Source organism: Amblyomma maculatum, chromosome 11 (genome assembly GCF_055883805.1).
Source record: "Amblyomma maculatum isolate TAMU_Amacu chromosome 11, ASM5588380v1, whole genome shotgun sequence".
Taxonomy (NCBI): domain Eukaryota; kingdom Metazoa; phylum Arthropoda; class Arachnida; order Ixodida; family Ixodidae; genus Amblyomma; species Amblyomma maculatum.
In genome coordinates, this window is record NC_139354.1 from 38,847,707 (window position 1) to 38,862,376 (window position 14,670).

Sequence of the window (14,670 nt, forward strand, 5' to 3'; positions counted from 1 at the left end):
AAAGCTTAATGTGCTTGACAAAAGCAGTGCCACACTTCCTTGGTTCAACTTTGTCTGGCATGAAAGACATTTTCCATCAGCCCCATATGTGTGCACACAAAGTAGAAACAGCAAAGAATTTATTTACAGACTTGTTAAACCTCACATCACAGTTAAGCTTAGCTAGGCCTAACACCACCCAATCTGCAGTCGCTGGTAAAAATGCAAGGACTGGCAAAGCTTAGAGACCGACTGGTTTATTTCACCACCATTATGTGATACGCTACTGCAATGGCCCTCACTTTCTTTTTTTTTTTTTTTTTTTTCTTGTTTCAACGCGGCTCCACTCCACGAGGTACATCATTGACCCTTATGTCTGGGTTGAGCCTGGGATCTAGTAGTGGATCAGACTCTGCAGCAGCCCTGCCCCAGTGCAAGAGGAAATAGACAACTGTGAACAGTCCCAGTACGATGAGGATGGATAAGACAACCCAGCGCTTCAAGAAGGTGTGGGGGTCTCGTCTGTGGCTGCCGGCCATGATTGTCCGTGACCTGAGGACAAATAGAAAGAGATGGTTACACTGTCACATAACAAAAACAGACGGGTGTAAGTGGAGGACCCTAGCATTTCTTCGGTATGCTAATCAAGGCCTACAAGGCATCTTTCCCTAAATTGTAGCTACCATTGGCTAGTAAATGAGCTTGTAGACGAGCCCAGCAGCTTAACGTTATACTATACTAGTGGCTAAGTGGTTCTTGACACTGCAATTGAATGGATGCATTCTTGAGTGAGGTTTCTAGCCTATAGTGCCCTCCATCACGGCATGCCTCACTGCTATGTTGCTTCAGCATGTAAACCTATTGATCACTTATCATTTGTTCGATAGACATTCGGCTACTACTACTGCCACAAATGGAGTGATGCCAAAAGCAATTTGCTGGCAGGTGCACTTGTGTTTCCGATGTCAAACCTGACATTTGCATTTGGCTGTTGCAATTTTCTAGTACTAACACACAATTCCAGTTTGGTGACGGCCTGCCACGCTTGTTTGTTGGCCTTGTTGAAAGGACAATTTCTTCAATGTCACCGTGGTGAATTTCACATGCACTAAGGAGCATCTTGCTCTCATTTGACAAACTCGAGTTGAATGCATAGTTCACACTACAGTTGATGGAATGGGACAGGGAATGCGAGTACGCTACACGATGCACCTTTCGCGTCACCGGGGTATTGCGTCGGGCAAAAGTATCGCAAACAGCAGTTGACTCTCATTAGATTTAACAGGTTAAAATATAGTAAAGCAGCACAATATAGCCAAAATTCACAACCTGGATCAGCGACGGGGCAATTGCAGTAAACGGCGCGAAGCTATAAGGCACAGCCGATAAGCAACGTCGCCACATGCTGGTAGCAAAACCTCGAGTGGCTGAGAGGCTGTCAGCTTATCTGTCATTAACACTTTTACCATTGCAAAAAGAATAGCAAATGTTTCTTTAAAACATTTACGAAGAGTTTGATGTGGCGAATGATTCGCAACATCCGTCTTCATTATATATTAGAGGGTCGGCTTACAACCCATATCTTTGCATATGTACAAGCCAAGGCTTCTTAGAATTTGTGCTGTGGTAATGAGCCGACAACTGACACTTTAAAGAAAATGACAAAATCCTCGAATAAATATTTGCATATGACATTGTTCTGTAAATTGTACATGCATAAAGCACAACTTCTTTTCATCACGGTATTGGCTACACGGACAGACGATGAGATGCTAAGCTGTTACGTAAGATACTTGAATTCTACCCAGGCACACAAGTCACTGAAGTGCCGTTCTTTAACACGCACACACACTGCAATAATTTTCTTTACACTGTCATGCATTTAGAATGCCACAAATACAACTGGGGCACCTACTTGATCCAACGGGACAGAAGTTCAAAACCGGATCGCCGTTTGTACTTGTCTTCATCATAATCTGGTGCTGACGTGACAAAATTACCTTGGGTTGCTGTGAATAACTTTCGCGACGACGTCACATTACCTGCACAGCAAACGGGGCACATAAGAAGCGTTGCCTTCCTTGTTTTGCAATGTCACAGCACAGAGGACTACTGTATTTTCGGTGTATAAGACGCATTTTTTAACAAAATTTTCGGTAGTGTGTCCTATACAACAGTGCATCATGAGCATTTATTTTTTTTTTGCGTAACGTTCACACGCGAACATTAACGTGAAACGATAACGGTAGCGGCATTTGCGATAACTACAATATTTGCAGCCGTCGTAGTGTTCTAGAATTGTACACTCGTCCCACTGGCAGAAGAACAATGTCCATGCTCCTCGCCCTCTCCACACTGACAAGACAAGCTAGATCGAGCCGACACTTTTTAGGTTACGATTTACAACACTTTGGTGGCTATTGCATGTATGTTTTCTCCTTCCTGCATGTAATTTGCCGCGCGTGTCACAGCGCCCGCGCACAGCGATGATCAGCGCAGTAATTATGAGCGCAAAGAGGATGCCTGAGTGCTGTCACGGAAATTCTGTGATCGCGTACCAAGATGAAGCCCTTGAAATCTTTGAGAAATAATAAAGTGTTCCTGCTCTCACCGAGCAAGAGTTTTTCGCGCATAAGGGTTGCCTTTTTTTTTTTTCTATCATTTGCACGTGCGAGTAACAAATTTTCTTTCAGGCACGAAGCATGCGACGGTCGTTCTGGCATATATGGTCAAGTCCTATTGCCTTAATCTCAATAAACTGAGGTGCGTATTTTATACAAATTTTTTTCGTTGAAAGCTCTAAATATGAGGGGTGCATCTTATAAATCAGAAAATACGGTATATAAGGCAGCATTTTCCTGAACAACTTGTGTGCTCACAAAAGCATAACTACAGATTATTGGTGGCGGTGCAAGTAACAGACATAAGTGATGCCTGACATGGCCGCTATGAGTATCACCATGTCCTCCAGTACACATGGGGCATGCTGAACATGCTGGATGCATTGCAGTGAAACAGATGACAGCTTTCATATGAGGCGAAGTTAATTTGCAAGGCAGCAGCAAACGCTAGCTTTTTTGGAATGACATAACGCAACAAGACTGACACACCATAGCGGCAGTATGGGAAATGGTTTCGCATCACTAGTGTTCTTAAACAGAACCTTTGACAACAGACAACAGTGTGCTATTTTATCTTCGGTAATTGCACACCGGTGTGCACAAGGCTGCTATACCACAGGCCTCTGCGCACCACATCAGTCACGAAGGCGTTCAAATGCAGCTTCCGCGGCTGGAAACAGCATCCACAATCTCCTGCTCAACATAGACTGTTGCTACCCCAGTGGGTTCCATTTGAGCGCATGCATTTCGAAGTTGACGTCACCCACTTACTGTTAGTAGTGGAACCGTAGTTGACGCTGTTTTCGGGTGCCATGGTCGAGTGCAAGGGTGGCACAACACTGGGGGTCACATTCTGAGGACGCCACGGTTGTTGCTGTTGAGGCACGGACTGCGGGGGAGGTTTTGTTGGGCTTCCACTAGGTGGCGGCAGGTTGCCTTGTGATACTTGAGCCTGTTTCTGCGAATTCAGTTATGGATGAGTATATTGAGGGGATGCTTACTTGATGTTGTGTTAGCAATCTATGTGATCTGCGAGCAAGTGAGCATAGTGGGCCAGGGAACAAAAACGAATTATAATGCGAAGGCAGGATATCCAATGTCCCTTAAGACAATGAAATGAATTGTAAGGGCAGACAAATGCAGCAGGGAGTGGCAGAAATTCAGGCCAGAAGGTGAGCAAACATCCGCAAGAATATGAAAGAGCTTTTGTCCTGCAGTGGAGGTAGTTTAAGCTGAACTTGACCTACAAGGTTGGATGACTTGAAAATCCAGCACAGACCTAGCAAATGCAAATTACAGCCTAGACATTTCATTAAGTTAATGTCAATAAGTATTTGCCAGTCAAATGAGGCATGAAAGACACCACGCTATACAACACATTCATTGCAAGCATTGATAAAGCAGACTTCACAAGCCCATATTTTTGTAAGGCTCTTAAACCACGTGTGCTTTTCTGAAAAGCGTGCAATCCAACTGCTGAAAATTGATAACAATGCACAAAGTTGACGACGAAATGGCATTTCACATATGTTTACAAAACAAGATGAAGCTTTTATGCACTAGAAAAGACCAGAACACAATGTCATTACTGGCAGATTTTGCAAGTAGAATGCATGCATCAATATAGATCTTTTGGTGCTAGGTTGCATCCACCATGCAATCCAGGTAGAGACAGCCGGCCCATTTGGTAAAACCGTAGTGGGTCTGAATCGACAAATTGGAAGATTACTATAATTGCATTCTTTCACCAATAGATTGGTGTTTTTGTTGCTAGACAAGTGCCAGCATTACCAGGAAGAGCCGGAGAATTAAATTTTTACAGAGAATAACTGGATGGAGTTTTCCTCAAAGTTTTCCCTTTTGTTTGCTTTTATGGCACAATAAAGCACTTTTGGCTGTTCAGTTAGATCTGAGTTACTGAGCCTGTAGTGAAGATGGTGTTAATTGTATCGACAAACCTGGCTGGATGAAATTTCATTTAATCTTACACATCATTGTAGTCACCGACCAGCTTCTCACTCTCACTTCTTTAAGCTCGCTCAGACTCAAACCAACTATCGACTAGAGCAAAACAAGCTCGACTTAAATTTATTTTTCAAACTCTGCACAGTCAGTACAAAACTGATATCATCCAGTACATATTGCATTCGCCGTCTAAATAAGACTGTACCAACATGAGCATATGCAAACAAAGTATATTCTTTTTCTAATGATGCATTCTGGCATCCTTTCTCTCCTTGGGCAACAAGAGAATGGAATTAGGTAACTAAGCTCATCACTAAAAAACACAAATACATTGTCCCAGTTCGTATCTCGGCTAGAATTATTCACAAGAGATCACTATCATTGCTTGTATTCATTTCCAGTTCTCGTACACACGGCACTGACAATGCAGAGGATTAATATTGTGCACTCCAATTATTGTTCCATAGTACTGACAGTTATGTTTTCTTTACATAAACTGTGTATTTTTTTTTTTTTTTTGAATTTGTTGGACTGTTCTGCTTCTTTCAAATTTTCTTATGTAATCATGTACACAAAATGTCCGATTTTTGCCCCATCTGCTAGGCTCTCGGTTGAGAGTGGCAGTATTGTTAAATAAATAAATGAATAAAGATGTCCAGGGTTTCACAATGTGTTCTTACTGGCAGTGGAATCTCCGGTAAGGAAGGTCCATCATGGGCCCAAGAAGCAGACTTGAGGAGAATGTTGAGGGCATCTGCGACTGGGGAGTCAATATTACTGGCTGGGACAATCGCTGTGCCACAGGTTGGACAGCCATAACCTGCTGGGGCAGTTGTCTTCGGCATTCGTTTGCAATGGTTGTCTAGGCAGGCCCAGTGGAAAACATCTGGAATGTGACATCAGACACAAACATGGTATACTGGCGAGGTACTTTAACAGTGAAAGTTACACATTTAATGTGATGAAGGTTTGACAATTCATAAATATAATTTATAATACATGACGACAACTTAAACTGGAAAAATGGCACGAAGGTGGTATCCCAACAAAACTTCATCACAAGACACCACTGTAACCATTACTATTTCTGGCTGTAGATGACAGAAGTACTCTATAGGGTGGCTCTAGTTTTATTCAGGAACCCCATGGGTCATGAAGTTTTGTGTTGCCACAATACTTCATTGACTTTTGACTTCTTTTAATAGTATAATGCGAGAAATCCGGAAACAGTCGCTGCCATAGCCTGCCGTTTTTGCCACATGTGTTGGAACTGGACATGATCAGCACTTGAAAATCCACAAGGTTTGCAGTAAATGAACTTCATTTGCATTTTGTAGCTGTTGTCATCTTCAGTTTGCTTGTTTTTCGGTTGTCTTACATTCGAGGACAGCTTTCTTTCTCTTTTTTTTTCTGGCCTTCAACTTTCAGGTGATAGGGGCTAGCTAGTTCAAGGTATTTTTTCAAGTTTGGTATATTTCAAGGTATTACAGGCCACCAAGACTGCTGCTCTTCCGAGCTTTCAGCATGCCTGCGTTTTCAGTGTCATATTCTGCAGGTATCTAAACATATCTTCCACATTTTTTTGTCCTGGTATGAGCTGCACACTCTTGTGCTTTGGTGAAAAGGACAGAAAAAACATTTAGCAGATAATACTGGCCTGCTAGTTTTCCGTTCTTGAAAAGTTTATGTTCAGTCATGTGACCTGAAACTTCAGCTTCGTTTTCTACGTCATTAATGACGCAAACAACAACCATACGTGGGCGTGGCTTCCGACGCGCAAGATTGTACGGCGCATACATGTACTCGACAGCACACGATGCAGGTGTGACTTACGATAGCACAGGAGTCGTGTGCACGTCCCAGTACTCAAGTCATTTCGGCAGATCTGGCAGATGGGGTCATAGTCGCTGTCTTGTAGCCATTGGAGATAACTCTGGACAATGCACTGTAAAAAAAGGATTTAACGGAAACTTGCGCTAAGTGAACGGCTATTATCTTTTGTATCAGTAAAAACCTGGCATAATTTTCGTCACCTGTTACCTTTGGGGTTTGAACTTTAAAACGGGGACAACCAGTTTCCGAGCGACACGACGCCACAGGAGGTAAGATATGGCACATCGGTCGACTTTAGAAACAAAACTTGCCGTTGACCAATTGATGTTTGACACTTACCACTCAAGAAACACCGTTAATGGTGAAAGAAAGAATATCCACTCACCGTGGGGTGCTGGGCGACCATGCAGTGTTCGCACACATTAACACGGTGTTCATAGCAAAACTGGTTGGTCACTTTCTTTCGGGGGCACTTGCACAAACCCATGGTGGTGTTTTCTCGCGGGTTTGAGCAGCGCTCCGGAAGAACAGATTTCGACTAGAACCTCATGGATAGCCGGTTAGGGTGGAAAATGTCTCTTTTTTAACGGTACGATGCGAGAAAGCCGGAAACAGTCGCTGTCATTCCTCGCAGTTTTTGCCACGACTTGCGCTTGATGCGATCGTGCGGTTTCGGTTGCATCTCAGTGTTCAGCCGCATTTGTGTATTTAACTTCAAACCTTTGTCTTTTATGACAACTTTACGAAAACCTCTGTAAATAAGCATCGTATAAAACTGCATAATTTAAATGTTACGTGGCAATGTTATAGCGCTACAAATTTAAAGTACAAGCATTAAAGGCTGCCAAGTTGCCAAGTACGACAAAGCGGCTGGCTTTTACTGAGTCGATTTTGTTTCTGTTTTGTAAACAGGTGGGATTCCAGTGGGCTGTTACTGTGCAGCGCACGCGAAGAAATTTTTCTTTCACTGTGGTTTTCCCAGTGTATCAGGTTGTCAGTTTGCGTCGGTACTGTTGACTCTTCCTAAGACCTGTTGCCAGCCGATTTTCGCTGCTTTATGGGAGTCCGGCGCTGATTTTACGACAAGAACACATTTGAGTGCGACCGCTTGGTAATTAATCCATTGGCTCTTTGCCCCAAGGCTGTCAATTGTCGCTTTGCTACTGCAAATTACGTTCTGATTGTTATTTGTCGCCAACGCAAGCTTTGTAGCACTGTCTTTGTTTTATCGCTTGAACTCTTCGCAGAAGAATCAGCGCATTTAGATACCCTCGAGAGCGTAGCATCTGTGCTTGCACGTTCTGAAATGTTTGTAATTTTATATGCAGTGCCAAAATTTTACTAGCTTAAGGTGCGTCCGTCTAGTGAAGCAGCAGTTATACTTAAGGGGACGATATGTAAAGTCTTCCATTTTGCTCAGCATCCAGTGAAATGCTTGAGGTTAACATGAAATACGTATGCGTTAAAACAGCCTGTTTATGTTAGCCCAACACCGTACTCATTATACGTGCAAAAGCTTTTTTTGCGAGTCCTCATATGCTCGTGCCCTGGCAGATTATTTCCTCCTTAAATCTTGTCTTCCATTTTTTGAGGAACACTCTTGGTGTGTTTCCACGTTTTTGAGTACCACTGACGAAATGTAATGAAGCCAAAAAAATTCAGCGCTAGGAAAGTCAGACGCAGAGCGCTGATGACTGGACGGGTTCTGTCGACGTTGCCATGCCACTCTTAGCGCTGGAAGCGCTCATTCGTTTGCTCAACGTGAACTACTTCGGTAAAGGTTAATTGCAGTGATGGTTCCTCGCGGCCTCGCTAGGATGCGCAGATAGTACGCGATGCTCCGCGCTGCTTTGTTCCCGCTAACATTTATTAAGGCTGTACTAGTCTAAAGTCATATGTGCCAACTGCTTTTTGTTGCATTGTTCTTTTGACGTCCCGTTCTCATGTGCTGGTCAGGAATTCTGGCAAGGACATGGTGCTTGAACAGGACAGCGCTAGGGAGAAGGTCCTGGAGAAGATTGGCGATGCCGAGAAGCTCCTGGCCCAGTGCGATTCCCTGAGCGTGTGCCCGGGCAAAAGCAAGCTGCAGCGCAAGATCCAAGCTGAAATCAAGTTTCTCCGCAAGCTGTGGAAGTCCGCTGAAGCTATCAAGGAAGAGCACCTTCGATGCACAAACCTGGCCTACCTATCTGCGGTCGTTACTTGTTCTCTGGCTGTCACAGGGCTTGTTGACGTACTCAAGCCATTCTCCCTTCCTGAGGCAAGATCCTTATTTTATTTTTCTGCAGCATCACATGTTATAGCCACTTTGAAGGCAACTTGGATAAAGAATCATTACTGGAACATGTGGTGAATTAAATGTTGCGTAGTGAGTATGAAAACGAGAGGCGTGGGCATTGCCACTGTATAAAATGATCACGAAGCAAACACAGGCTAACCAGGTGATATGAAAATGCTGCAGCACTCCATGTGCATGTTTGCCAAAAGAAATTATGCTTATCTGATAATCCAAAACATCCATGGGGTGCAGCCATGGAGAGGGCAGGACTGACATCACTGTGCTTTACACTGCAGCAAGCAATACTTTGCAGTTGTGAATAGCAGCACAGCGGTTCTTGTGATGTGAAGTTAGGGTACTCTTGTGTCCTTGTTGCTGCTTCTTATGTGAACATTGAGAAATGGAGCGCAAACCAGAATTTTTAATTTTAGCCCATTTCGAAACCAGCTCTTGTCTCTTTTTCAGGCGTGACTGAGAAATGAGCGAGCAGCAGCACAGGGTGGCCTCCGCTATACTTTTGCTGCCATATGATGCAGGATGCTCACGTACGTGGAGGGAAGAGTCTTTGGGACCCTCTTCATTGTCACGTTCATTTGCTGAGTGTGCTACAAATCATGGGCATTGCTTTGGCTTTGGCAGGTGACATGGCCGTGCACTTATTGGTTGGGTTGTGTGACATCAAGAGGCCACCTGACATAGCAGAGTGGCTGCATCACATTACAACAAAGAGAAAGCCGAGGCCACCCTGTGCTGCTGATAATACGTTTCTCCATCTCTTCTGAAGAAGAGATCGAGACAGTCTTGAAACATTCGGCTTAAAAAAGAAATTTTGCTTATTGGTACTATTTCTTGACTTTTATGTTTCAACTCAACCAGGTGGACTTCCTTCAAAGATTCTCTCGTCCTTGCGTAAAATTTGGGATATCTTGTCACTACCATCGTTTGCATCCTAAAACTTGTCAACATAGAGGGACTCCACCATGGTCTGCCCTTCATGATGCGTTTGTAATGGTTAATTTGTGACAGCGATGGTTTGCCATAGCAGTGATCTGCTGTTTTTAGGTTAGTGAGAGTGGAAAGGGCTAAGGCAGCAGAATGACTGGAGGCGTGGTGTAGATGTTGGTAGAGCTCCTAGCAACTGATGCACTACAATTATGTGTGCAAAGGTGTCCTGTGTGCAACTTGGGCTTTTGGGTGTCAACTCTGCAGGGCAGCGGTGCCGACCTGGAGAGGCACAGGCGTTGCGCGGACAGGACCATTGTGGATGTGGTGGCCCATCATGGCGCTACCTGGATTAAAGTGGTGGCAAGGAACCCCGACGCCCTGCTGACATCGTCATTGGGCGACGGGGAGTACGGCCGGCGCACCATTCTCGACCAGCTACAGGACATGGTGGAGTGCGCCAGGTGCCACCCACACCTATACAAGGCACCCGAGGTCAAAGTGTGGACGGTTCTACCTGTCTGCAAGCCTCTGCGTGAGATCATACAGGCCGTTGGTGCAGAGGTGGGTGGAAAGAAAAAAAGACTGCCAAAGGTTTATGCTGTGGTACACAACGTGAAAGCTCTGGGATGATTCTTGCCCTGTGTTAACACGTGCAGTGTTGTTTCCTTTTACTAACATTGCGAAAACCATTCACCACCCTCTTTCTGTTTTCCTTCCCATACCATGGGCTTTGCCTCCCCTCCCTCCAGTCCCCCATGCATTTTTCTTGTGTGTATATCTGTGCCATTGGGTTGAATATGGGGTTTCCTCCCTGCAAGGATGTCAGATGAATTTGCTGTAGATTTTTGTAAGAGAGCAAAGAGTGAAACGTAGCAGCAACTGCCGAGCAGCCAGGCAGCAGTGAAAAATTGATGTCTTTTTAATATGCTTTTCATGCAGAAGAGACCAGTACTCAAAACACAAGCATCTGCTTGTTAACAGATATTATTGTGCAAAACTGAGGCTTGTAATGACTGTGCTGACACCTTGAAATGAAAACTAGGGAATGGACATGGGAAGGGGGGGACTTATAATGGCAGCCAACGGTTTCCTAGGCAAATGGAGGGGATTTCGAGGGAAGAAGGGAAGTGTAGCCGAGAGTGGGGAGAGTCAGACAGGCACATGACATAATGTTGAACTAAGCGAAAAAGTTAACCGGTGTTGGAAGTAATGAATGTTGACCACAAGAGGTGCGCACAACACAAGCATATCTCTGCAGGAGCTGAAAGCGAATGTGATTTATACCTTTTGTGGCTTTCTCTCATTCGTGCTTGCATAGTCATAAGACTTGTCTCTTTAGGCTGCTAATAGAGTTGCATGACGAGTAATTGTTAATGCAGTCCAGAGAGGAAGGATATAGGAGGAGAGGATCTGCATATCCCACATGCCACATTGCAAAATGTGTACTGGAAGTCACGTGCCATTTCTGAGCCTAGTTCGTATGGGCAGATATTGTTGTCAAGCGGCAGTGTGACGGATGGTGCATGAGACGTTGGGGTGCTGCAACCAGCTGCTCCTAGTAGATGGCGTGACCGCATCTTCGGAACTAATTCCGCATCCAGAGCGACTTCTTGAAAATTGACGTTATGGCCTCTCTTTTGCTTTCCTTCCTCTACGTTACAGTGGCAAAATGGAAGGAATGATAACACAGATTGAATGGCTATGTATTAAGTTAGATTTATTTGGGGCATGCAGTGTATCCATTGTCAATCAAAACAGTGCGAACAGGAAGACATAAGACAAGATAAAAGGAAGCTACAGGATAAATGCTGTCCTATAGCTGCCTTTTATCTTGTCTTATGTCTTCCTGTTCGCACTGTTTTTATTAATAATGGATGTTTACCAACTCGCCCAACAAAGTATCTTGACATGCAGTGTAATTGTGGGATGTGCCTGTATTGCAGTAAAATGTTACAAAACATGGATAGCCTCATCGAGGAACATGTAGGACGTTTTATAGTGTAGTGGGCATTGGGTGTGCTTATTGTTGAAGACAAGTTCATCTGATTATACATTCAACTGTGCTTTGCAAGCACCAACATATTGACGATCGGTCAATATCTTGTGACGCAGGTTTTAAATCAAGAGGACGTGCTGTCTACGAGTGACGAAGTGACCGAGGTCGCCGACGATGACGTGGTGGGCGCTGAAGAATTCTCCGAAAACTTCACAGCTCTCAAGCTGCACGAGGTGCCGGCTGACGCGGTGCTGAACCTGGATGTGTCCTCCATGATTGCATATGCCTCCGCGCTGACAAACGGGCGCTGCCATTTCCGTTTTCGTGAGAACGTTCTCACCGAGCAGGCCGAGAATGAGCGTCGAAACCCTGTTCGGCCAGCCCTCGACGAACTCTTCTCAAGCCGCAAGCTCGTTTGCTGCCAGTCAGCGTACGATGACTTCTCGACGATCGTGAAAGTGATGGCCGGTCCCTGCGAGTCGGAGGCAGCGCAGAGATTGTTTGAGCGGTTGGAAGTGGTTCCCGATTCTCCATCTGAACGGGCCACAGCACTTGCACTACGAGGGAAGATTAGGAAGAGGTCGAAGGTCATCTTTGGGACAGGCGACCGGCTGAAGGCAGTGACAGTCACTGCGAACAGCGGATTCCTGAGAGCGGCAAAGGCGCAGGCTGTTGACTTTGTGGCATATGTCCACGAGTCACGTGCGCTGACTGAGGCGAAGGAAGTGAACGCTACGCCAATTTAGGACACTTTTCCGAATTTAGAGAAAACTTTTCTCTCTCCGGTGCTTGCTTGCGCAGTCTTCCTACAATATTGTGTCTCTTTCCTTTTGCGAATTCTACGTGTGCAGAAATACTGCACATTTAAGTGGGTAGAAATGCCTCTAATAATTATGGCTGTATTTGAAGACAGCCATGTATGCTCTCAAATGGCTTTATGAGCTTACTATATATGTAAAGATATAAGCTTTGACCGTGAAAGTGGGCTACAAGATTGTTTTGTCATCCACTTTTCAATTACTGTATATTACCACGTAAAAGTGACTCTGAACATAGTTCGTCCCCCCAAGCTCACAGTGCTTGCTGGCAAAAAAAAGAAAAGGCGTAAATATATGTCTACATATGCACCCTTGGCCTGCCATCACACACTTTACAGCAAATCAGTCGATATTGTCGACCATAAACCCTGACTGCTCATTGGAGGGTCAAATTCTAAAGTTAAAGCTCAGCTACTTTGGTCATCTGATGAGAAGAGAGGAGTCGCTGGAGAAAGATTTGATGTTGGGAAAGGTTGAGGGTCGCCGGAGAAGGGGTAGGCAGCGAACGCGATGGTTAGATGGCATTCTCGAGGCATTGCAGATGAAGCTATGTGATGTTAAGAAGATAGTGAGAGACCGGAAAGCGTGGCGTGACATGGTCCATAGGGTCACGAAGAGTCGGACACGACTGAACGCCTGAACTGAACTTGTAACTATGCGGTAGCAAGGCCAGCACTCGTGGGCAGATAAAGACCAGGAGCGATAAATTGGCGCCCCATCCTGCCTTCTACACTTGCGTACAGCCAAGTTGACTAGCAGTAAACTGAACTGCCAGCGATACTCTAGTTTCGAATTCGGGCATTAGCAAAACTGATTTGCGTATAAAATAAGTATTTTATTTTTCCAAGTGGAGCTCCACACTTCCTGCCGTAAGTGGGCAGCAACACGGGGAGCATACATCCATGGCTCAGCCGAAATAACCTAAACCCAGCAAATAGGCAGACTCCGCATACAAGTTGACCCTTAAATTTCGGTTGATTGGCTCTTTTAAAATAAGAGAGGTGAGCTTATATGCGGCAGTATACGGTACATTTGTGCGCTTGCTGATTCCTATGACAATCCATTTGCTGTTGCTGACTGCTGTGTTCAGTGTGAGCTGTGATGTTCTGCTAGTCTCATCTTTTAATTTTTTCCTAACAGTGTTGGTAATAGATTCCTCAGCTGTAGTGCTATTTCGACGGTAATTTGGCTGCTTTGTGAACTTGGACCTAGCACTGGCTTTGTAACCTGCAATCGCGTTTAATATTGTTCTTCATTTCTTTCAAGAGAGGGGGGGGAAGTGGGGAGGGGGGGGTCGCTAAGCGCTCAGCGGGTTTCTTGAACACTACTGATCTGTAGAAAGGCGACAGAATCATAATTAGTCTTTTTTTGAATATCCCAATGGTTTCCACTTTAAAATGGGATGTTACAAGCTACTCTAATTCACGAGACTTGTAGCGAGTCAATGATACAGACAGATGCAAAGTGGTCAACATGTTTGTTACAACCGCGACAAGCCATTTTGAGCTAGCTCGCCTGAATAGCAACTCTGATCACTTTAATTTTCTTGATATATTCTTCAAGTATCATGAATTCGGGACTTATTTATAGTCCCTTATATATAATGGTGTCTTTTAGATGCTATGAGCAGTATATTGCGATAATGATAGTTATGATTGATTTGTTTGAGTGGTCAGGATTTCTAGCTATTCTTCAATGTAGTTTTACTTAAACGGTGCCTACCTTGCTTTGGGTATGTCATTTACCCTCTTGCCTCAGTGCCTCATCATTGCTTCTATCTGAAAGTCCATGTAAAATGTTTCTCCTTCATTGATATAACTTTGGTCGAATGATGTGTACCTGTGCCTTGTTGGTCGTAAATATGAAGCAGGCCTGACTTCTCAGTGATATATATGAGACATCACAAGACAGTTTTGCTCACTGTTAGTTTTCACGTAAATGCCTGCTCTGGTGGTTTGGTCAAGCACTGTGCCCGAAACTCTTATTTTTGTTGTCACTGTGCAATATATAGAAATGAATTGCTTCTGCCTATGCCTCGATCATTCTTATGAACTAAGCATTCTCTTTTTAAGCCTTTTGAGCTTATCTTGCAGCACTGCAAAGGGAACTTTACCAGACCATTACCGAGGCAGTTAGATGCTTGTCCCACTAGTCCTTTAAATGGACCCACAATCATGATAAGTGTTATGTGCTCCTGAGTCATCCTACCATCTTTTGTTGGGGAACTAATTTGGC

General features: G+C 44.4%; 2 protein-coding genes across 3 annotated transcripts; one reads left to right on the forward strand and one right to left on the reverse strand.

The window, feature by feature from the left end:
* Nucleotides 1–102: 102 nt before the first annotated feature.
* On the reverse strand, nt 103–7,084 carry LOC146173560 (zinc finger protein-like 1 homolog). The gene is made up of 6 exons (XM_084583306.1): nt 6,784–7,084; nt 6,399–6,510; nt 5,246–5,451; nt 3,372–3,558; nt 1,895–2,021; nt 103–531 (listed from the first exon to the last, which is right to left on the reverse strand). The coding sequence occupies exons 1-6, from the start codon at nt 6,883–6,885 to the stop codon at nt 312–314; spliced, it is 954 nt and encodes a 317-aa protein (XP_084439432.1). The 5' UTR covers nt 6,886–7,084; the 3' UTR covers nt 103–311.
* On the forward strand, nt 6,505–14,466 carry LOC146173561 (UPF0415 protein C7orf25 homolog). 2 transcript variants are annotated; one of them, XM_084583305.1, is made up of 4 exons: nt 6,505–6,667; nt 8,355–8,658; nt 9,886–10,182; nt 11,734–14,466. In XM_084583305.1, exons 2-4 carry the CDS (start codon nt 8,371–8,373, stop codon nt 12,361–12,363), a joined length of 1,215 nt encoding a protein of 404 aa, XP_084439431.1. In that variant the 5' UTR covers nt 6,505–6,667; nt 8,355–8,370; the 3' UTR covers nt 12,364–14,466. The 2 variants fall into 2 exon arrangements, with proteins under 2 accessions (XP_084439431.1, XP_084439430.1); XM_084583304.1 differs by lacking the exon at nt 6,505–6,667 and adding an exon at nt 7,286–7,509.
* Nucleotides 14,467–14,670: the final 204 nt, after the last annotated feature.